Source organism: Micromonas commoda, chromosome 9, assembly GCF_000090985.2.
Source record: "Micromonas commoda chromosome 9, complete sequence".
In the NCBI taxonomy this organism is placed as follows: Eukaryota; Viridiplantae; Chlorophyta; class Mamiellophyceae; order Mamiellales; family Mamiellaceae; genus Micromonas; species Micromonas commoda.
In genome coordinates, this window is record NC_013046.1 from 475739 (window position 1) to 494803 (window position 19065).

At 65.7% G+C, this 19065-nt stretch overlaps 10 protein-coding genes across 10 annotated transcripts; 4 read left to right on the forward strand and 6 right to left on the reverse strand.

Moving 5' to 3' along the window:
- Positions 1-727: 727 nt before the first annotated feature.
- Positions 728-1156, reverse strand: MICPUN_61259 (predicted protein; the record flags this gene model as incomplete). Its single annotated transcript, XM_002504514.1, has 1 exon — positions 728-1156. The coding sequence occupies one exon, from the start codon at positions 1154-1156 to the stop codon at positions 728-730; it is 429 nt and encodes a 142-aa protein (XP_002504560.1).
- Positions 1157-1301: 145 nt separating this feature from the next.
- Positions 1302-3047, forward strand: TIC55-5 (chloroplast envelope protein translocase family; the record flags this gene model as incomplete). The annotated part of the gene is made up of 1 exon (XM_002504206.1): positions 1302-3047. The coding sequence occupies one exon, from the start codon at positions 1302-1304 to the stop codon at positions 3045-3047; it is 1746 nt and encodes a 581-aa protein (XP_002504252.1).
- A 119-nt stretch (positions 3048-3166) lies between these two features.
- On the reverse strand, positions 3167-5179 carry MICPUN_61261 (predicted protein; the record flags this gene model as incomplete). The annotated part of the gene is made up of 1 exon (XM_002504515.1): positions 3167-5179. The coding sequence occupies one exon, from the start codon at positions 5177-5179 to the stop codon at positions 3167-3169; it is 2013 nt and encodes a 670-aa protein (XP_002504561.1).
- Positions 5180-5258: 79 nt separating this feature from the next.
- MICPUN_107068 (predicted protein) lies at positions 5259-7167 on the reverse strand (the record flags this gene model as incomplete). The annotated part of the gene is made up of 1 exon (XM_002504516.1): positions 5259-7167. One exon carries the CDS (start codon positions 7165-7167, stop codon positions 5293-5295), a length of 1875 nt encoding a protein of 624 aa, XP_002504562.1. The 3' UTR covers positions 5259-5292.
- A 317-nt stretch (positions 7168-7484) lies between these two features.
- MICPUN_102263 (predicted protein) lies at positions 7485-9817 on the forward strand (the record flags this gene model as incomplete). Its single annotated transcript, XM_002504207.1, has 2 exons — positions 7485-7633; positions 7753-9817. The coding sequence occupies 2 exons, from the start codon at positions 7485-7487 to the stop codon at positions 9815-9817; spliced, it is 2214 nt and encodes a 737-aa protein (XP_002504253.1).
- A 136-nt stretch (positions 9818-9953) lies between these two features.
- Positions 9954-10968, reverse strand: ELO1 (predicted protein; the record flags this gene model as incomplete). The annotated part of the gene is made up of 2 exons (XM_002504517.1): positions 9954-10760; positions 10888-10968. The coding sequence occupies 2 exons, from the start codon at positions 10966-10968 to the stop codon at positions 9954-9956; spliced, it is 888 nt and encodes a 295-aa protein (XP_002504563.1).
- Positions 10969-11263: 295 nt separating this feature from the next.
- MICPUN_61265 (predicted protein) lies at positions 11264-14545 on the reverse strand (the record flags this gene model as incomplete). The annotated part of the gene is made up of 2 exons (XM_002504518.1): positions 11264-14326; positions 14453-14545. 2 exons carry the CDS (start codon positions 14543-14545, stop codon positions 11264-11266), a joined length of 3156 nt encoding a protein of 1051 aa, XP_002504564.1.
- Positions 14546-14821: 276 nt separating this feature from the next.
- PSAL (photosystem I subunit XI, chloroplast precursor) lies at positions 14822-16165 on the forward strand. The gene is made up of 4 exons (XM_002504208.1): positions 14822-14887; positions 15056-15111; positions 15305-15347; positions 15485-16165. The coding sequence occupies exons 1-4, from the start codon at positions 14837-14839 to the stop codon at positions 15953-15955; spliced, it is 621 nt and encodes a 206-aa protein (XP_002504254.1). The 5' UTR covers positions 14822-14836; the 3' UTR covers positions 15956-16165.
- A 132-nt stretch (positions 16166-16297) lies between these two features.
- Positions 16298-17794, forward strand: MICPUN_61267 (predicted protein; the record flags this gene model as incomplete). The annotated part of the gene is made up of 1 exon (XM_002504209.1): positions 16298-17794. One exon carries the CDS (start codon positions 16298-16300, stop codon positions 17792-17794), a length of 1497 nt encoding a protein of 498 aa, XP_002504255.1.
- An 83-nt stretch (positions 17795-17877) lies between these two features.
- Positions 17878-18966, reverse strand: MICPUN_61268 (predicted protein; the record flags this gene model as incomplete). Its single annotated transcript, XM_002504519.1, has 1 exon — positions 17878-18966. The coding sequence occupies one exon, from the start codon at positions 18964-18966 to the stop codon at positions 17878-17880; it is 1089 nt and encodes a 362-aa protein (XP_002504565.1).
- Positions 18967-19065: the final 99 nt, after the last annotated feature.

Genomic DNA, 19065 nt, shown 5'->3' on the forward strand with positions numbered 1-19065 from the left:
CACGGCCTCGTCGATCGCGGCGTGGGGGACCGCGGCCGGCGACCGCGCGTCGATGCGCGACTCGAGCTCGTCGTTGAACGCAGCCTGTCGCCTCCTCATCGCTTCCAGCTCGGACTGCAGCGAGGCGACGGCGACGGCGACGTCCTCCATCGACCCGGCGGAGGACGCGAAGTCCGGCGCGGGCGTGGCGTACGGCGATGTTTCCACCCCGCCGGTGCCTCCGCCCGACGGGGTCTTCATCGCCGACGCCGGGGCGGTCGCGGGAGTTCCCCCGTTGGTCGCTTTATTTGGGGTGGAGGTCCGGTTGTTGCCGTTCCTGGAGGGGGTCTGGAGGTCGTTGAGCCTGCCGCCGCGCTCGAGCTCGGCGACGCGCGCCTCCGCCTGCTTCCGCGCGCGCTCGCGCATTTGGTTCTCCGCGGCGAGACGGATCTTGTTGAGGTGCTCCATGTCGTCCCCACCGACGGAGGGGGCAGACCGGGGACCCTCGCGTCGTGCTAACACTGATGGGGACGAGGACGAGGGGCGCTGAGGAATCTTTCGACCCGGCTGCTCGGTTTCAAGTGTGATCGTAAATATCGATGAAAACGCGGCATGTTTGATCGTGTACATTGAAAGCAATTTTATCTAGTTGAAAGCAGCGCGGCTGGTCCTCCGCGGCCGCGTCGTCGACGACCCTCGTCGACGCCGCCGTCGCGAGGACCGCGCGACGAGCGCGCGGTCGAGTCACTTACAGCGCGTTGAGGGTCGCCACGACACCTCCGATGGCGCCGATGCCGAGCACCACCGGCACGACGTAGTTCATCACGGGCGTCGCCTCGCCGCTCTCCGCCACGTATCCCTTATCGTCGGGCTTCCACAGCGGGTTGCCGTCCTTGTCCTCGAAGTTGTTCGCCTCCAGCTCCATCACCACCGTGCGCGTCGGGTCCTTCAGGTTGATCTCGGTGATGTCCCCGGAGATTGTCCCGAGGCCCATGGAGATGAGCTGCTTGAGGCCCTTGAAGTCGATGCCGGCCTCCTCCTTCGGCTCCTCCTTCGGCGCGTCCTTCTTGGCGGCCGCGGTCGCGATGCGGAAGGCGCGAGGGGATCGGGACGCGGCGGAGCGCGCGCGAAGCGCCACGGGGCGCGCGGTGAGAGTCTGGGTGGAGATGGCGAACATGGTCCGGCGTCTCTGGTGCGGGCAGCTGTGGATCGGCAAGGTGCCAGCGTGGCTTCTCCGGTCGGCTGATATTTTTCCAACAGAAGCCGGCGATGATTCTGAGGTTGTTAGTTGTCGGGGGCGCGGGAGGTTCGGGGCGGGCGGCATGCGCATCCCCGTGTGGATCTTCACCGGCCCGTTGGGCGCGGGAAAGAGCACCGTCATCAACGCGGTGCTCGACGCCCTGCCGAAGTCGAGCAACCCCGCGTGCATAACCCACCACTTCGCGATGAGCTACGGTTGCGAGAGCACGCCGGTTCGCAGGGACCCGGCGTCGACAGGGCGCTCCAAGTCGCACGCCAACGAGACGGCCGCGCGACTCAACCTGGCGTTCTACGACGAGGTGTACGACTTTGGCAGCGGGTGCATATGTTGCTCTCCAAAGGGCGACTTTGCGCGGAGGCTCTGGGCGCTGGCGCGATGGAACGACGAGGATTTGACCCAGAAGGTGACGCATCTCTTCGTCGAAACCACGGGACTTGGCGAGCCGGACGCCTTCGCGAAGCTCTTCTTCCACGACGACGTCGTCGCCGCCGCCTTCGAGCTCCGGTGCGTCGTCGCGGTGGTGAACCCGGCGAACGTGGCTCCCGCGCTGGACGAGGTTCCGCCCGCGGGGTTGGCAAACAAGCCGGCGGCGCAGCTCGCGCCCGCATCCGTGCTGTGCGTCAACCCGCGAGCCGGTGCCGACGGTGCCAACGGTGCCGACGGTGCCGACGGTGCCGACGGTGCCGACGGTGCCGCGGATGGACTCGAGAGGGCGAGGCGCGCGGCGGCGCCCGGCGCGGTCGTCGTCGACGCGTCCGCGCTCACGTCGGATCCGAGAACGTTCGGAAGGTGTTGTCTCGACGCCCTCGCCGACGCGCCCGCCTTTGATCAGTCCGCCGCCGCGCGTCGCGACCCGAGCTTCGCCGACGCCGACGCCGACGCGACGGTGCCGCTCGTGCAGACGTCGCTGGCGCTGGGCAGCGCGCACGACGGCCGCGTGGTCACCGCGTGTTGCGCGGAGCGAGGCGCGTTGAACAGGGTCGCGTTCGTCGAATGGATCCAATCGGTGCACGCGGCGGCGGGGGGCGGTTTGGCGAGGTGCAAGGGAGACGTGGAGCTCGCGGGGGAAGGCGGCCGGAGACTGGTGGTGGACGGCGTCGGCGGCGCGTTGACGCTGCGGGAGGAGGCGGGACGAGAAGAGCGCAGTCGGGGCGCGGCGGGGGACGGGACTGATCAAAGGGACGGGACGGAAGGCTGGGGAGGCGACGGGCCGAAGGCGCCGCTCTGCGGGGACGCGTCGTGCCAAATCTCGGAGCACCGACACGGCGATCGACCGTCGCGGGTGTTCTTCGCGGGCAAATCGATGAAGGTTTCGAAGCTTCGAGCGGGTTTCCGCGCGTGTTTCGTGCCGAAAGGATTCGAGTGGGCCGCGGATATCGAGGTGGACTTTCCGGGCCGAGGGGACATGGGAAAGGAGGTCGAAGTCCGCGGCGAGCGGGTGGCGCTGTGGAGGGTAGACGGGCAGTTCAAGGCGATCGCGGCGATCTGTCCGCACGCCGGCGGTGAACTGGCTAAAGGATCGGTGTTATCGATGGGCGAGGGGGGGCAGAAGCTGCTGAGTTGCCCGGTGCATTTCTTCACGTTCGACATGGAGAGCGGCGAGTGCGTCACCGCGAAATCGTGTTCTCGTGCGAAGGTGTACGAGACTCGGGTTGCTTTGGGTGGGATATACGTGCGCGTTCAGGGCGCGGGCGTGGATGGGGACGAGGCGGGGGCTCGCGATGGTGATGATGGGGAGGAGGATGGATACAGGCCACTCGCCGTGGTTGACTTTGACGCGAACGGCAACGTAGTCCGAGTAGGATGAAGGGCACGTTAAGGCTATGAACACTTCATCGCGTAGGATATCATTATAACAACAACAACAACAACAACAACAACAACAACAACAACACGAGCGGGAGCGGTGGGAGGTGATCGCGACGATCACACCGGGGGCCGCTTTGGAACAACCTTGTTTTTCTTCACCTTGGCCTTCTTCTTCTGCACCCCGGCGTTCTTGACGACGACAGCCGCCGACTTGCAAGACGCGAGGCACGGTCCCATCGACGGTAATTTGAATTTCAACTTCCACGGGCGCTTGCTCCCGGAAGACTTGGTCTGGCGCTTTGTGCTGGGATCGGTGCTCCTCTTCGGCGAGGTTGCGTTTGCCTGGGCGACGCCCACCTTTGCGCCCCTCCGCCATTTCCAATCTTTCATCCACTTTGGCAAAGGAGGCAGTTTCATCCACTTCGGCAAAGGAGGGATCATCTTCTTTCCTTGCTTTCGGCGTCGGTACATGATGTACCCGGCGCCGGCTAGGAGCGCGGCAAAGGCGATGGTAGAGACCGAGACGATGGCGATGTTCTCCGGCTGTTCGATCCACACCTCCGGCGGAGGCGGCGGCGGCGAGGGCGGTGGGGAAGGCGGCGCCGGTGGTCCGCCGGCAAAACAGTCCATAGTGCCCGAGATGTTGAGGCAGACGTTGTCGTAGTTCAGGCACCAGAAACTGTGACGGCTCATGTAGTAATCGTACCACGCTCTTGAGCATGGAGACCAACAGTCTGTGACGTTTTTGTCGCCGGTTTTGTTGTAATCGTAGAAGCAATCAGAATTTCCCCAATTGGAGCCGTAATGCATGATAGGGAGACCCGGTAATTTTTGATCCTGTATGCAGCTCAAGCCGGCAATGTTTCCACCTTCGTCGTGATCGTGAGGGAACCCGACCTGATGTCCGACCTCGTGCGCTATGGTCGTGATGTCATTCCACGTTACACCCAGGAAAAAGAGACCGTCGCCATTTTTGCCCGCCGAAACAGTCACGGAGGCAGAATATCTTGGACTACAAACCGATCTCATGTAGGCGACTCCAGCATATTTAGACACTATATTTCCCTGAAGGAAATGCATGGCGTCGTGAGGGATGCTGTTTTCTCTCGCATAGGACATCCACCACTTGTTGACTTCGCCAAGGCAACCATCAATGCACGCGTTCCTGATTTCATCTGGCTCGGTCGTCGTGAACGATATCTGCTGCCTGAGGATGATCTCGAGTCGGGGCGAGGACAGCTCCAAGAAAATCAAGTTTACCACATTGAACATCATGACGTTGTCCGCTTGCAACGCGCTCAGCGCGTCATTACTCGGCGTAGTGGCGTTCATTGCAAAGAGCTCTTCCTTTGTCTTGCCTGTAGCCCTCATAGATCCATCGTTTGTCGACCTCGCGCCAGCCTTGTACATGTTCACACGGTTCAAGTCATTGACGACGACCATCTCCATCTTGGCGTTTGTGCCGACCGCGTATGCCGCGTTCAGCCTGCGACGTGCGATGGACGCGAACGCTGGATTTTGACCTGCGATGTGAGCCAAGTTATCGACAAAGGAAAACCTGTTGCCGTTGTCGCCTCTGGCAGAGATGATGTGATCAACATCCACCTCGGGTTCCTCGTCGTCGCCGTGGATTCGGGCGGTTGCGACGTGGTCTCCGTCGTGATTCGACCCCGCGGGATCGAGCGTGATGCGATGCCCGTCGACCATGATGTGCCCGCGCATGCCTTCGCACAGCGTCATCGCGACCGCGGACCAGCCATCGGCGTCTTTAACGCGACCGTGGTAGTGGCAGTTCACGCTCGAAACGGGCGCGTCCGCGAGCGAGCCGTCCGCCTGATACACCGTCTCGCGGTAGTCCTGATGGAACAGCGCATCGTTGCGCTCCAGATGGATGTCAAACTGCTCTTCGAATGCGTGGAGGGTGAACCGAAGGGTCTTGGGGTGCTTCCCGCTATCCCTTTCCGACACCAGGTTCCGCGATTCCGCAGTGACCTCACGGCCACGACGACGAACCTCTCGGAGACGTTGCGCCCTGGGCGACGAAGGAGCCACGTCGATGCCTTGGCATACGGTCAGTATGCACGCCAACAAAAACGCGAGCGCGACACGCGGCGTGGACATCGCCGGCATGTCGGAGTGAGTGCGGTTGATCACATTCACCCGAATATGGGTTGTTTGTTCGGGCGACGGAACCACGTGTCGAAAATTGTTGAACCCTCCAATCTTTTCTCTCTATTTAAGGGTTACGCAGTCACTGCAGTCTTGGGCCAGTTCTCGTTGACCCACTTCTTGAACTTCGCGCACGCCGCCGCGTACCCGTCCTCAACCTTGGAGTCCGAGATGACCTCGTCGCCGTGCACGAAGACGGCGTGCATGCCCAGGTCAACCTCGCCCGCGTAGGCGCCGGCGTTCACCGCCTTGGCGTACTCCTCCTTCTCGTCCCTCACGACGTCCTCGGTGGGCTTGCTCAGCTCCGCCACCCACGCGTCGTGGCCGAGGGGCTTCCCCGTCAGGTCCTGCACCATCTTGAGGAACCCGGGCTCGCCGCTGCCCGCGAGCCAGTACGACCTGAGCATCTCCGGTCCAATCTCCGGGTTGTCGACGATGACGCCGTACTTGCCGAGGAAGTGCGCCCGGGTCTGGTGGACCGCCATCTCGGCGAACACGTACCCGTGGTAGTAGCAGGATGACTCGTCGGAGGTGATGTGCGGCACGGAGAGGAGCGGGCGAGCGGCGAGTCCGCCCTGGATCTTGTGCTCGATCTCGTCGGCGATGCGCTCGATGTTCTCCGCGGTGAGATCAGCCTCGTCGAGCTCGTAGAGCGCCTTCTCAAAGTAAGGCACGGCGATCATGCCGCGGAGCATGAACACCTCGAAAGGGTGCTTCTCCCGGATGGACCTCTCCAGCAGGTCCCAGGGGATGGGGGATCCGGCGCGGTCCTTGGCGTATCGGCCCAGCCACGCGGCGTCGCCGCAGAGGGAGTCGAGAAACATCGACTGCGTCTCCGCGAGGGACACCGAGAACGGCGCGCGCTCCTGGCTGAAGAGCGGGGAGCCCTGCTCGATGTTCGCGAAGTGCGCGGCGTGCCCACCCTCGTGCATCAGGGTGGTGAGGGCGGTGTTTCCGCTTCCCACCTCGTCGGGGGTTGCGAGCGACGTGAAGTTGGCCTGGCTCGCGTTCCAGGTGCCGTCCTGCGCCTTGTGCGGGGCGATGGGCCAGTGGCAGAACCCGTTGGGGTACTTGCCCTTTCGATCGCAGAGGTCCAGTTGCATCTTGGTGTCGCGGTACCGTATCCCCATCGCGGCGAACGAGCGCCCCCAAACCTCGGGAGCGTTTTCAAACGGAAAGTACGGGTCCATCTCGCGGCTGAGCTCGCCGCTGAGCGCGTAGGAGATGTTCCAGGGCTTGAGCGCGTCCTCGCCCTTGTCCGCCTTGAGCTTGGCGAGCGCCGCGTCGAGGATGGGCCTCGTCGCGGTCTCCAGACCGTCGAGCATCTCGAAGCAACGCGCCTTGCTGAAGCCCTCCGCCTGCGTCACCTTCATGTCGTAAAAGTCGACAAACCCGAGCGTCCGAGCGAATCGGTTCCTCTCGGCGATGATCTTGGGGAAGCCGTTGCTCAGGAGGAAGGGTCCCACCTTCCGCGTCGCCTCCCAGCAGGACTTCCTCACGGACTCGTCGGAGGCGCTGCGAATCTTGGTGCGGAGCACCGTGGGGGTGGCGTCGGTGACGGTGCCGTCGGACTCCACGTAGGTGAGTCCGAGCTTGTTCCTGGCGCTGTTCATCTTGTTCTCGAGCGCGACGGCCTCCTCGCGCACCTTCTTGGCCTCCGCGGACTCGACGATGTAGCACCCGAGGGTCTTCTCGATGTGCTTGAGGACGACGACCTGCGCGTCGGTCGCGTCGGCGCCGGCGAGGTAGCCTCGGACCTTGTCGAGGGTATCGCGATCGCCGAGGAACGCCTCGAGCGCGTTGAACGACTCGGTGAGGGCGTCGGTGGAGTTGCCCTTGAGGTTCATCTTGGTGGCCCAAAAGTTGTCCTCGTACGCCTTATGAATGCGGGCGTAGTCGGAGTTGAACGCGTCGATGAACTCCCCGACGGGCTCGGCGACGGCAGCCATCGCGGTTGCAGATCTGGCCTTGACGCTCCTGGGGCGGATAGGGGCGCTGAGCTTGGCGGACGACGCGCGGAAGGCGCGGGTGCCGGCGGTGGGGGTGTTGAGGCGGACGGCACTGATCACGCCGCGGACGGCGAACATTCGCTTGCCGAAGTCGACTGCTCGACTCGTTGTGCGCGAGTCGACGCTTCAGGGGACGACGTCACCTCTAATCGTCAAATCGCAACCGAAGCCAGCTGGCAGCGGGCTGGCGGGGGCGGAGTCGTCAGATTTGAAAAAGCGAGATCTCACCTCGGGGCAGCACCATAGCTCGCCGCGCCATGCCGCCGCGCAAGAAGCCGCCCACCCCCGGCAGCGCGGGCAAGGGCCGCCAGCTGGGGCTCTTCGAGTCCTTCCAGCGGGACACTCCGTCCAAGCGGCGCCGAAAGTCCGCCGGCGGGGACATCCACCTCGAATACAGCAAGTCCAGGTGAGCACACCACCCGCCCCTCCGTCCGTCCGCTCGATGCACCCTCGAAGACAGTCGACCCTCGACCGGCCGTCCCCGACGCGCGCTCTCCTCACCCCCGCGCCCCCCGCCCGACGCAGGGCCGGATACGACACCTTCACCGTCAAGTTCATCGAGACGGAGGGCAAATGCGGCGTGGGATACGCGACGGGCGCGAACGAGGAGGACACCCGTCGATCGGAAGCGGAGTTTGTCTCCGCGTTCGACGACCTCCTGCGGAACCAGCGCGACCAGGTCCCGCCGCACCACTTCTACGAGCGCCTCCTCTCCATCCTCGTCCGCCCGAGGGAGGCGATGCGATTCGACATCGTCGGTGAGATGGCGGACGACGACGCAGATGGCGGCGACGCCGACGACCCGCGGCATCCCCCCGGCCGAGGATCCCCCGCCGAGGACAGGCGCCTGGTCCGCGCCGCCGCGGACGTCTTCACCCGGATCCAGCGCCAGCATCCAACCGCGCGCGTCGCCGTCGTGGACATCCCAGTCGCCAATCAAACCTCGCCACGTCGCGAACCCGTCCCGTACGTCGAGTCATGCGACGCCACGTGGACGCCGTTGGACAGCGATAAAAGAGCGGGGTCGAGCGCCGACGCGCACGTCGATGCACAACAATCGCAGGAGATTGGGATTGGTAAGGAGGTGACCGCGAGGGGCGGGGGCGCGGACTGGCGCAGGTTCCGCGCGCTCGTCAAGTGCGTGGGCGGGGACCCGGAGATGCTCGACGTCCTGTGCCTGGGAGCCGAGAAGAAATCGACGCGGCGATCGTCTCGTAAAAACGACACAGCCGGCGCTGGCGACGACCTCGACCTCGATCTTGACGAGAAGGAGGACGAGGTAGGGGACGTCGCGCGGGGACGTAAGGGGAAAGGTAAGAAGGGGGGTAAGTCTGCGGTAAATTCGTCCGAGGGCGCCGACGCCGGCCCTTACCCCGGGTACGTTCCCCCGAGGCTCGGCGCCGTGTTGCTCTTCCAGCACTCCGTCGACGTGCTCGCGGCGGACGCGGCGGCGAGGATCGCCGTCTTCGAGCGGAGGGTCGCCATGCAGAACGAGGTGGACGCGGCGGCCAAGTCGTCGAACGTGCAAAGGCCGAACGAACCGACGCCGTCGAGGCTCGGGCGACCCTCCGTCCCGTCAAGTGCCGGGGCGTTCTCCCCGGATAGACCCGTGCCCGATTCGCAGGACAGCGACGTCGTCCCGGAATCGCCCGACGCGGGGGTTGGGACGCAGTCGCAAAAACAGGCGCCGCCCGTCGACCTCAACGCGCGGGGTAACTGGGCGCTCGGCGTCCTGCAGAACTCGCTGCTGTACCGCCTCGTGGGCCTCGCGCCCACACCCGCCGAGGGCGCGGCGCTGATCCGGGACGTCTTCGAGCTCGCCGGTTTCGCGGCGGAGAACGCGTTTCGACGTCACGCGGATCATTCGTCCGCCATCGGCCGCCAACCCCCGTCGGAACCCCCGCCCGGGTGCGAGGACGCGGGCGTCGACGCTATCGGCGCGAGCGCGCACCTGTTCCTCTCGAGGCTCGGCGACCTGCTCGACCTCGCGGAGCCCGCGTCTGGAACGTCGGACAGGAGGCTGACGCAGCTGAGGCTCACCGTGGACGAGGCGGCGGCTAAGTTTTGGAGGTGCACCGGCGGGCTCATGGGCGCCTCGTGCCCGGAGGCGCTGAGGGAGACGGAGGCGAAGCGCGCGTTCATGGCGTCGATGTGCGGCGGCGCGACGGACGGCGGGACGACGTCCGGCGCGCGAAGGCGGCTTCGGCTGGTTCGCTCGGCGCTGCGACAGTGCGTGGTCGCGCGGCAGGCGCCGGGGATCATGATCGCGGGACTGGGACGCGAGAAGGACGGCGAGGGCGCGCGGGATGTGTTCGATTACGTCGCGAGGGACGCGAAGACGGCGATCAAGTCGCAGAAGATCAGCGAGGGCAGCGCCGATTTCCGCGAGAGCGTGGGGCGCCTCGGTCTCATGATCGGCGCCGCCGCGCAAGCCGCCGCCGCCTTGTCGGATCCCGGGAAGCGCACGTACGAGGGTTCGCTGAGGGCGGGGGTCAAGGCGTTCGTGGCGGAGGCGATCGCGAACGACGGGTTACGGCCGGAGATCGCGGCGTGCGTGACCGCCGCCATCGGCACGGTGACGGCGGCGTGATTGGACGGAACGAGTCGTAGACTAGTTCTTACACGTTCGTTGTTTTGCTTTCATTACACGCTTCGACCAAGACCTTTCGCCTCTCGTGCCACCCCCCCTCCCTAATAACTTTGTGTGTTTTCGCCGTATTGACTCCTCACTGTTTCTTCTTCTCCGCGGCCTTGGCCTTGATGGCCTTGGGCGACACGTGCTTGGAGTAGTAAAAGTGTCCAAAGAGTCCGAGGAGCGAGATCATGTAGTAGAAGAGAATCTGGGAGATGAACTTGGGGTAGGACGGGTACGCGAGGAGGTACACGCTCTGGCACAAGTTCAGGAAGAACTGGAACATCTGCATCTGCGTGAGGTACCGGCCCCACCACAGGTACTTCTTCCGCCTCTTCTCATCCTTGCCGACCAAGACGGCGAGCAGGTAATAGGAATACATGCAGACGTGCACCCAAGAGTTGAGCGCCGCGGAGAAGTAAGCGTCGCCGCCGGGAGCCCTGTGGGCGATCATCCACCACACGAAAGAGATGGTCGCGTGGTGGTAGACGTGCAGGAAGGACACCTGCTTCAGGTTGTTCTTGATGAGCATGATGAACGTGTCGAGGAACTCGTACATTTTGCTCACGTAGAAGACCCAGATGTAGTGCGCCATGGCGGTCTCCTTTGGGTTGTACACGTTGCCCCACACGCTGTATCCGTTCTTGTACGCCTCGAGGAGGCAGCCGCCGCACATGTAGAGCGAGAGCGCGACGAGGAAGACGTTGTGGAAGATCACCAGGCCGCGAACCCACGCGGGATCCTTCTTCGTCGGATCCTTAGGCTTGTCTTTCAGGACGCGCACGCCGGTGCCCACGATGATGAGGTAGGCCATCAGGGACGTGAGCAGGATGGTAGGAGACGCGACCGCGATCCAGTCCTTGGTCACGGGACTGAGCGGGTGAACGTCCCAGTTGATCGCCTGTGAGTTGGGGAGGGGGCGCAGATGTCAGCGTGAAGGGGGCGGGCGGGTGATTGGATGGAAATCACCCCTCGTGATCGTCGGGTGATTTTGAGGCTAACGGCGGTGGGGGAATCGGCGTGAGTACCTTGAGCACCGCGAAGGTGGTGCCGGACACCTTCTGGTCCCAGGCGGTCCACGCCTGCACCAGCTGCTGGGGCATCGCCATTTTAGGTGGAGATACTTGATACGCCGTCGCGCGCGTGGCAGAATGCGGCGCCGGGAGGCTGACCTGGGAATCCTCGCAGGGAGCGCCGGCCCCCAAAAAGCGATATCCACAATTTTGTGAGGCCCTGAGCTGTTCGAGGGCCGCGATTGGTCGATGGCGGTTTAATAAGCTCGTTGAAATTTTGAGAGTTTACACAGCGCCGCGCGCCAGTAGAAATATCGAGTCGTGAACCAACGATTTCGCCGTGCAAAATAGTCCAAAATATTCGATTCCGTTCACAATTTTCCCACTAATTTCAACAGTCCCTCCACTTCTTCGGAGGGGGAGACGTGGGCACGCCCATGACCTTGAGCTTCCCCACCGCCGCCGCCGCCGCCTCGTTCTCCCCGAGCTCCGAGTGCACCGCCCTGAGCGACTCGAGCAGCAGCCGCTTCGTCTCGGCGTCCCCAGCCTCCTCCGCCTGCTCGACAGCCGCGAGCATCTGATCCCTCGCGGCGGCGGCGTCGCCCTGCTCGTGAAGCGCGCGACCGAGCGCGTAACGCACGTCCGCGCCGCCGCCGTGCTTGACGCTGCGCCGCAGCGCACCCTCCGCGTGTTTCCATCGCCCGTGCTCCAGGAAAAGCTTCCCAATCTCCCCGAGCAAGGGCCACTCGTCGTTGGACAAGCCGCACCGAAATGCGGACCCGATGGCCTGCTCAGCCTCCGGAGCCCTGTCCGAGAGCAACGCCACGAGGCACAGGTAGCCCCACACGCGCGCGTTGGTGTGGTCCTGGATGTTCGCCTCGGCGAGCGCAGCCTCGGCGGACTCCAGGTCGCCTTGCCTGAGCATCGCGATCCCCGCGCCCAACCAGGTGGACGCACACGGGCACATCTCGCACCCGGCTTCAAACGTCGCCCTCGCATCCGCGAGATCGCCGTTCTCCGTCAACGCCCTCCCGAGGTTGAGGATGAGCTTGAGGGAGGCGGGCGGACGGCCGTTCGCCTCGCCGGTGCACGCCATCGCGTGCGTGTACGCCTCCACGGCATCCGCGAAGTTACCCTCCTTCGTGTGCAAGTCGCCCAGGAGCTCGAAGGGCCTCGGATCGGTGGCGTCAACCGCCAGGGCGTCCATCAAGAAGGCGTGCGCGTTCTGCGGCATGCCCTCGAGCATCGCCGCGCGAGCCAGGCAGATCGATCGAATGAACGCGGCGTGCGTGCGCGACTGCTCCAAGATCGCGCAAGCCTCCGCGGGCATGTGCATGTCGAGGAGTAGCAGCGACGTCGAGACGAAAGCCTCCGGTGGCTTCTCCGGCTGCGAGCCGGGCGAGCCGGCGGTGACGCGGGACATGACCTCGGCGGCGAGGCGGCGCGCCTCGTAGTTGCAGTTGGTCGCGTCCTCGTCGCGCTCCATGGCGTTGTACGTGGCGGCGAGGAGCGACCACGCGACGGGGTCGCCCTCTTCCCTCGACGTCACCGCCTGGCCGTAAACCTCGGCGCGTTCGTACTCCTCGTCGTGAAGCATGAGCGCGCAGAGCGCGATGAGCGAGGGCACGTGTCCCTCGTCGAGCATGAGCGCCTCTTTATACGCCTCCTCGGACTTGCCGTACCGCTCGCACCGCGCCAAAAACGCTCCGTATTCCGCCCAGATCTCCGGGAGTCGGCGCGTGAGCACGAGCCTTTCGCGGTGCCACTTGTCCGCGTTCGATTGGTCTCCCGCAATCTCGTACTCGTCAGCCAGCGCCTTGAACCGCGCCAGCTTGGCGTGGTCCACGCCGTCCCTCGGATCCTCCGGTTCTTCCTCGGACGACCCGAGCTTCTTCAGGGCGGCGTGCATCTCCTGCACCAGGTGGACGTAGAGCTCGTTGTACTTCCCCTGCACGCCCTCGCCCCCCTTGTAAAATCGCTCGGCGATGATGGCGCTCGCCGCGGACTTCAACCGCTCCTTCATCGCGTGGTACTTACCGCTGCGGTTCAGCTCGAACACCAGGGACTTGCGACGCGTCGCCTTGCCGTCGGCATCCTTGGGCTCTCCGGTGAACATGGCGGCGTACTCCTTCGACAGCACCGCGGCGGATTTGGTAACCTCCGCTCGGAAAGCCTCCGTCGCGCGGACGTCAGCCTCGTGCGGGCCGAGCGGGTCCCTGCCCGGGAGCAGATCCGCGACGGCCATCTTGGGCGGGAGCGGCGCGCGCCACGGCGGAAGCACGGGCGCGGACACGGTCACGTGAAAGGTGACGCCGCACTCCGTCGGCGTCGCCGCCCAGTGCGTCTGCCCCTCGGGCGCCGCTTCCTCGGCGGGTCCCTCGCCGCCGCCGGGGTTCTCCTTCGGGCACAGCTTCGCGACGCACGACGCCGCGTACTGTCCGAAAGGCGGCGCGCGAAGCGGCGCGGTCTCGGCGCTCTCCGTGGCTCCCGGGTTGAGCAACCCGTCGAAGGTGGCGTCGGCTATCGCCCTGTACGACTCGGCTATCGCGTCAAACGCGCCCGACTTGGACACCCTGCACACCTCCATCCGCGCCTTCGCCGGGCCCTTACCCCGGATCGAATCCCTGAACGCCGCGAACGTCGCCGCGGGCATCCACGTCCTCGCCGTGGACGTCTCCGGCGCAAACTCCACCCGCGAAGCGACGATCTCGCCGTCGTCATCCTTTTCGACGATCACCTCGCCCCCCCGGATCGTCGCGGGGTCCAAACCCTCCAGAGGCATCGCCACCGCGAACTCCCAGTGGTTATCGTTGGCGGCCTGGACGTCGATGAGGGTCTTGGGTACGGGCGCGATGGCGACGGCGGTGATGGTCAGGATTCCTCCGTTGAGCGCGTCGTGTTCGGACACCAGGGTTGGGCCCTCGTCGGGCGGGAACGTCGGCGTGACGGAGAGCTCGACGGATGCGCCGTCGATCATGGGGTTCTTGGGCCTAACGTCCTCCTCCTCCTCGGGGGCACCCTCGCCGCCGGCTTCGGGCTCGGCCTCGGCGGCCTCGTCGCCGTCGGCGGGCGCCTCGGGCTCGGGTTTGGGCAGGTCCCCCTCGAACGGAATCTTCGTCAGCGCGTACGATCCGCCGATCGACTCGACGCCGGTCGTGAACGCGAGCATGTCGACGCTGACGGTTCCGATCGCGGCCTCGCCCCTGTGAACGGTGACGACCATGGGCGTTGCCATGAGCGCGGATACGAGCGCGGGGCCGGGCGTCCGGCCCTCGAGCGCCTTGACGTAATCGAAGACGCACGCGCCATCTTCGCCGGGCTCGACGGGCTCCGTCTCCACGGGCCCCTCCTCGCCGGGAAAGGTGAACGACACCTTGACGGGCTCGGGGGGCGGGGGTTCCGCCTCCTCCTCGCCCTCGGGCTTGACCCACGGGGCGACGAGCGGGGAGACCGCCTGGGTGAGAAGGGAAAGGAGAGGTGGCGCGGGGCGGGGTCAGCGACTCGCAATCTACGACGGGACCCAAAAAAGGCTCGACGAAGGGTCGCTGGGCGCGGGGGGGCGCGGGGTCGGGACGCGCACCTTGATGGCCACGTTTATGGTGAACGGGGGAGGACCCGCATCCTCGGGAGCCTCGGCCTCCCCATCGGGGTTAGCCGCTTCCTCCTCGCTCATGGCTTGGCTTTGTGACGACCCGGAGCACACTTGGTGAGCACCTTCGATTCTTCCCACACCGCCCGCTCGCAACGGGAGGATTTTGACTTTCGAGACCCATATTCTCAAAACGTAGCCTAAACATTTTCGTATGGCGACCAGTTAGATCTTAGCCGATATGAGCTCCGAATCCAACTCCAGCCAATCAGGATTCATCGTTTTTGGCAGTGGGAGAAAAACAGCCCCGGTCGAGATTGGTGGGGACCACCGTCGCCCCTTGCCGACCATAACTGCACACACAGAACGATAACAATGGCTGCTATCGCTTCCATCAACGCCGTCGCGCGCGTCGCCGCCCCCAAGGTGCGTCGGGACCCCTCGCGCGCCGCGCCCGTCGCGTTTTCCGACCGCCACGCGCGGCAATATTTCCGCGATGAGACGCCAGCTGAAGCGGACCGCTTTGTGAAATCCCGCGCTCCACCCCTCGCTCGGAAACTGACGATACCGCCCGCTCCGTCCCTCCCGCATCAGGTCACCGCCCGCCGTTCCTTCCTCGGCAAGGGTGTCGCCGGCCTCGCGCCCGTGCGGTGAGTGTTAGCCCAACCGATCGTATCGTATCGTGCCCCGTCGCGCGAGGTTGTTAGGGGGACCACAGTTTTCCCATAGGGTTGGGATCTCTCCTGCGACGATATCCTCGACTCGCGATGCGACCGCTCGATCGAAGCGCGCACGTCGCCGATTCACTCACCCTATGCATCCCCTCCTCGTTTCCGTCCACAGCCCCGCCGTCAGGTCCGTCGTCGTGCGCGCCGCCGCCGAGAAGGTGAGAGCGGAACCCGAGCCCACCCCGCCCCCCCTTGCCAAAACGCGACGATCGCAGAAGTAGCCGAGAGGAGAAATCATCGACTCGTCGACAGCCGCTGACCGATACGCCCCCTCCCCGAACCCCAATCGTCACAGGCCCAGGTCATCAAGCCCCTCAACGGCGACCCCTTCATCGGTATGCTCGAGACCCCCGTGACGTCCGCGCCCATCGTCGCCAACTTCCTCTCCAACCTCCCCGCGTACCGAACCGGCGTGAGCCCCCTCACCCGCGGCGTCGAGGTTGGCCTGGCGCACGGCTTCTTCCTCACCGGCCCCTTCATCAAGCTCGGCCCGCTCCGCTCCACCGACGCCGCCGAGCTCGCGGGTTGCCTCTCCGGCGCCGGCCTCGTGCTCATCCTCACCGCGTGCCTCTCCATCTACGGCGCCACCGCCTTTCAGACCCCGGATGTCGTCGGCGTGAAGACCCTCTCCGGCCGCGACATTGCGCGCGATCCGGTGCAGTCCTCCGAGGGCTGGGCGAAGTTCACCTCCGGCTGGCTCGTCGGCGGCCTCTCCGGCGTGGCCTGGTCCTACTTCCTCACCCAGGTCCTCCCCTACTACTCTTAAGCGGTGTGATGAGCGGAGATGGACTGTGGCGCGGCGAGTGCCGTCGACTCGACGTTTGAGCGATGATCGGGAGCGAAGAGCGACTCGGCCGGCGGTCCTAATCGATTAGTAGAGAGAGGCTGGCGTGTGAGTGAGGTCGTCCGGCGGGTGGCCACCCGCCGGGACGACGTGCTAAACCTTACAATTGTGATTTACACTTAGATCGAATCGAACCCCGCGCGACCCGTCCGGGTCCCTCGTCTCGTATTCACCCGTGTCTTCGTCCGAGGAGACGAAACCTTTTCGTGGATGGCCAAACCCGCGCGGGCGGCACTGCGACGCGCGCGCGCGCGCCGGTGCGCGATGCCGGCGCCGCGCGACTACGTCGTGGTCAACGGCCTGCGATACGTCCAGCCCTACTTCCACACCTTCGACATCCGCGTCAGCGACAAGCGCGTCGGGTCCTCGGTGCTCGCCGCCCTCGACGAGCAGGTGCGATTTCAAGGACGCGTCGGCGACGGCAGGGAGCACTGGGCGCGAGAGCTCGCCTCCGGGCGCGTGCGTCTCGCGTCCGACGTCCGTCGAAGGCTGCCGACGGGCGGCGAGATCCCGGAGGAGTGGTTCGCGGCGCCCGTGTCGCTGGACGCGCCGGTCCCGCCGGACTCGTTCTTTCGCGTCGTTAGGCACGTCCACGAGCCGTGCGTGGGATGCGAAGTGCCGCGCGTGCTCCTCGAGGATTCCAAGCTGGTCTTCGTGGACAAGCCCGCGGGAGTGCCCACGCTCGCGGGCTGCGGACCGAAGCTCCAGGGGGAGAACAACGCCACCAGGCTGCTCAACAGGACCCGCGCCGAGAACGCAACAGGAGCCGACGACGGGGAGCTCTTCGCCGTGAACCGCATCGACAAGCCCGTGTCTGGCGTGTGGATCCTCGCCAAAGGGTCCAGGCTCGCCGCCAGATGCCGCGCGGCGCTCGCCAAGCCCGGGCACGAGACAAAGACCTACCTGGCGAGGGTGCGGGGCGCCGTGGTCGGACCGATCCGAATCGACGCGCCCCTCTCCGTCGGCGCCGACGGCCGAGCGACGACGTCCGGCGGCGCAGACGCCAAACCGGCAGTCACGCTCGTACACCCCGTCGCGAGATATCCACCCCCGTGGGACGATTGCACCCTGGTGGCGTGCAGGCTGGAACGTTCTGGACGGTTCCATCAGATTCGATGCCACCTCGCGTCCGTCGGGGTTCCGATCGCCAACGACGCGACCTATAACGAGTCGGGGGCGGAAGAATCGACAAACGATTCTTCGACCCGCGCAATCGACGACGGGGGCGGGACCGAGGTGTACGCCGACGACGACGACGGCACCTTACTCGCGTCCATCACGGAGCCCGGGGTGTTTGCGGCGACGTGCCTCGAGTGCGGGTGGGCGGCGGCGGCGGCGGCGGGGGATAGACGCGCGTTCGACCCGCGATTGAGGGCGGCGTGCGCGGCGGAGTGGTGCGACCGAGTGGGACGTGATGGTGGGACCGAGTGGGAGCGGGCGCAGGACGTGAAGCGTCGCGGGAATGTGAAGCGTCGGCGCCGCGAACGAGACGGCGACGGGTCCGGGGACGACGGGTCCGGGGACGACGGGTTTGGGGATGGGTCAGCGGCGGAGAGGCCGAGGGCGGGGACATCGATTGACCTGCACTCGGCCGAGTACCGAATCTGGTTCGACGGCGCCGAGTACAAAGTTCGAAGCGAAGCGCTGCCGGCGTTCGCGATACGCGCGCTGGGCGCCGACGCGACGATCGACGGCGTGGTGGACGCGCTGCCGTGGGCCGGGGAGGGCCTGGAAGCCGCCGGACGCGCGCGGCGAAAGTAGGACGACGGCGACCCGTAGGACGATAGGTGTTAGCCGATTGCGATAGTCTAAGTAGTAGCTCGGGTCGTCGCGGCGGATCCCGTTCAGTCGCGGACCTCCACCTGCCGAATCGTCTCCGGGTCGAACCCCACCCTCCAGTAGAACGCTTCCTTGCCCGTCAGTCCCCCGCTGCTCGCCTCCCTGTTGTACTCCTCCGCGGTATATATCCAGCTCTCGTACTCGCACTTGCTCATCCGAGTGTGCCGCCTGCCTCGCACCCGCACCAGCTCGCGTTCCTCGTCGTGGTCCGGGAGGAGCACCGTCCGCCGCCACACCTTGTGACCCACCGCCCTCGCCGTCTGCCTCACGTCGTCCAGGTCGTAATAGTCCACGTGCTCGCACCACTTGCTCCCGTCCGGCAGCTCGTACAGCGCTCGCAGTTTACTGTACGAGAGCAGCGGGCTTCCGTCTTCGCCGGCTCCGATGTTGAACGACACGCCGTGCCCCAGCTTGGGCCTGCGCACGTCGAACCGAAACACCGCCCCGGCGTCTAACGGGTCCTGGCTCACCACGTCCGCGCGCGTGTAGAACCTGACCTCGTCCCTGCTTCGAAGCCTGTTGGCGCCGGGCACGAGGTGCCACTGGAACCCGGCGGGAGGTCCCGCGGCGGGGGCGAAGTACGTGACGCGCGCGTCGCCTCGTGGGACGTCGCCGTTGGGGCCGTCGTAGTACAGGCGACCGGTGGTTTCGTCCTTGCGGAACGCGGTGCCGTCGGCGGCGCGCGGGACGTATCCGGGAACGTCGTCGTCGACGTCCTCCACGCCGGAGACCATCGGGACGACGGGAACGCCGGGGAGTTGGCCGTTCGCGACGGGCGCGACGTGCGCGCGCGGCGGCACGTCGCAGGGCAGGCGGAGGAGGCCCTCGGCGCGCGCCACCTCCACGAACGTCTTGAACGGCGCCGCGCCGTTGGACGACTCACTCGGGGCGGTCGAGGAGGTGGAGCAGCCCGGCATGAGGGCGCGCGGGGGAGCGGCGGACGCGAGTGCCGCGATGTTGGCCTCCGCCTCCGCGGCGAGGGCGAGCTCGCGCTCGGTGGGCGCGCCGTCGCCGCGAGCGCGCGTCGCCGCGTCGAGCAGCTTCAAGATCTCCGCGTTGCGCGAGAGCAGCGCGTCCGCGTTCATCCCGCCCATCGTCGCCTTCGCCGCTCGAAGTGGTCAAACACTGGCTGGCTCTAGGGATTCGCTAGTGCGTGAGGCTCGGAGCTCGCAGGAGAGCGGACAGCGCCCTGA

Excerpts from the sequence above, each read along its gene's own strand:
- PSAL (XM_002504208.1), top strand. The coding sequence starts at position 14,837 with ATGGCTGCTATCGCTTCCATCAACGCCGTCGCGCGCGTCGCCGCCCCC. Across the intron at positions 15,112-15,304 it reads GCCGGCCTCGCGCCCGTGCG|CCCCGCCGTCAGGTCCGTCG; the intron begins GTGAGTGTTAGC and ends TTCCGTCCACAG. Across the intron at positions 15,348-15,484 it reads TGCGCGCCGCCGCCGAGAAG|GCCCAGGTCATCAAGCCCCT; the intron begins GTGAGAGCGGAA and ends CAATCGTCACAG.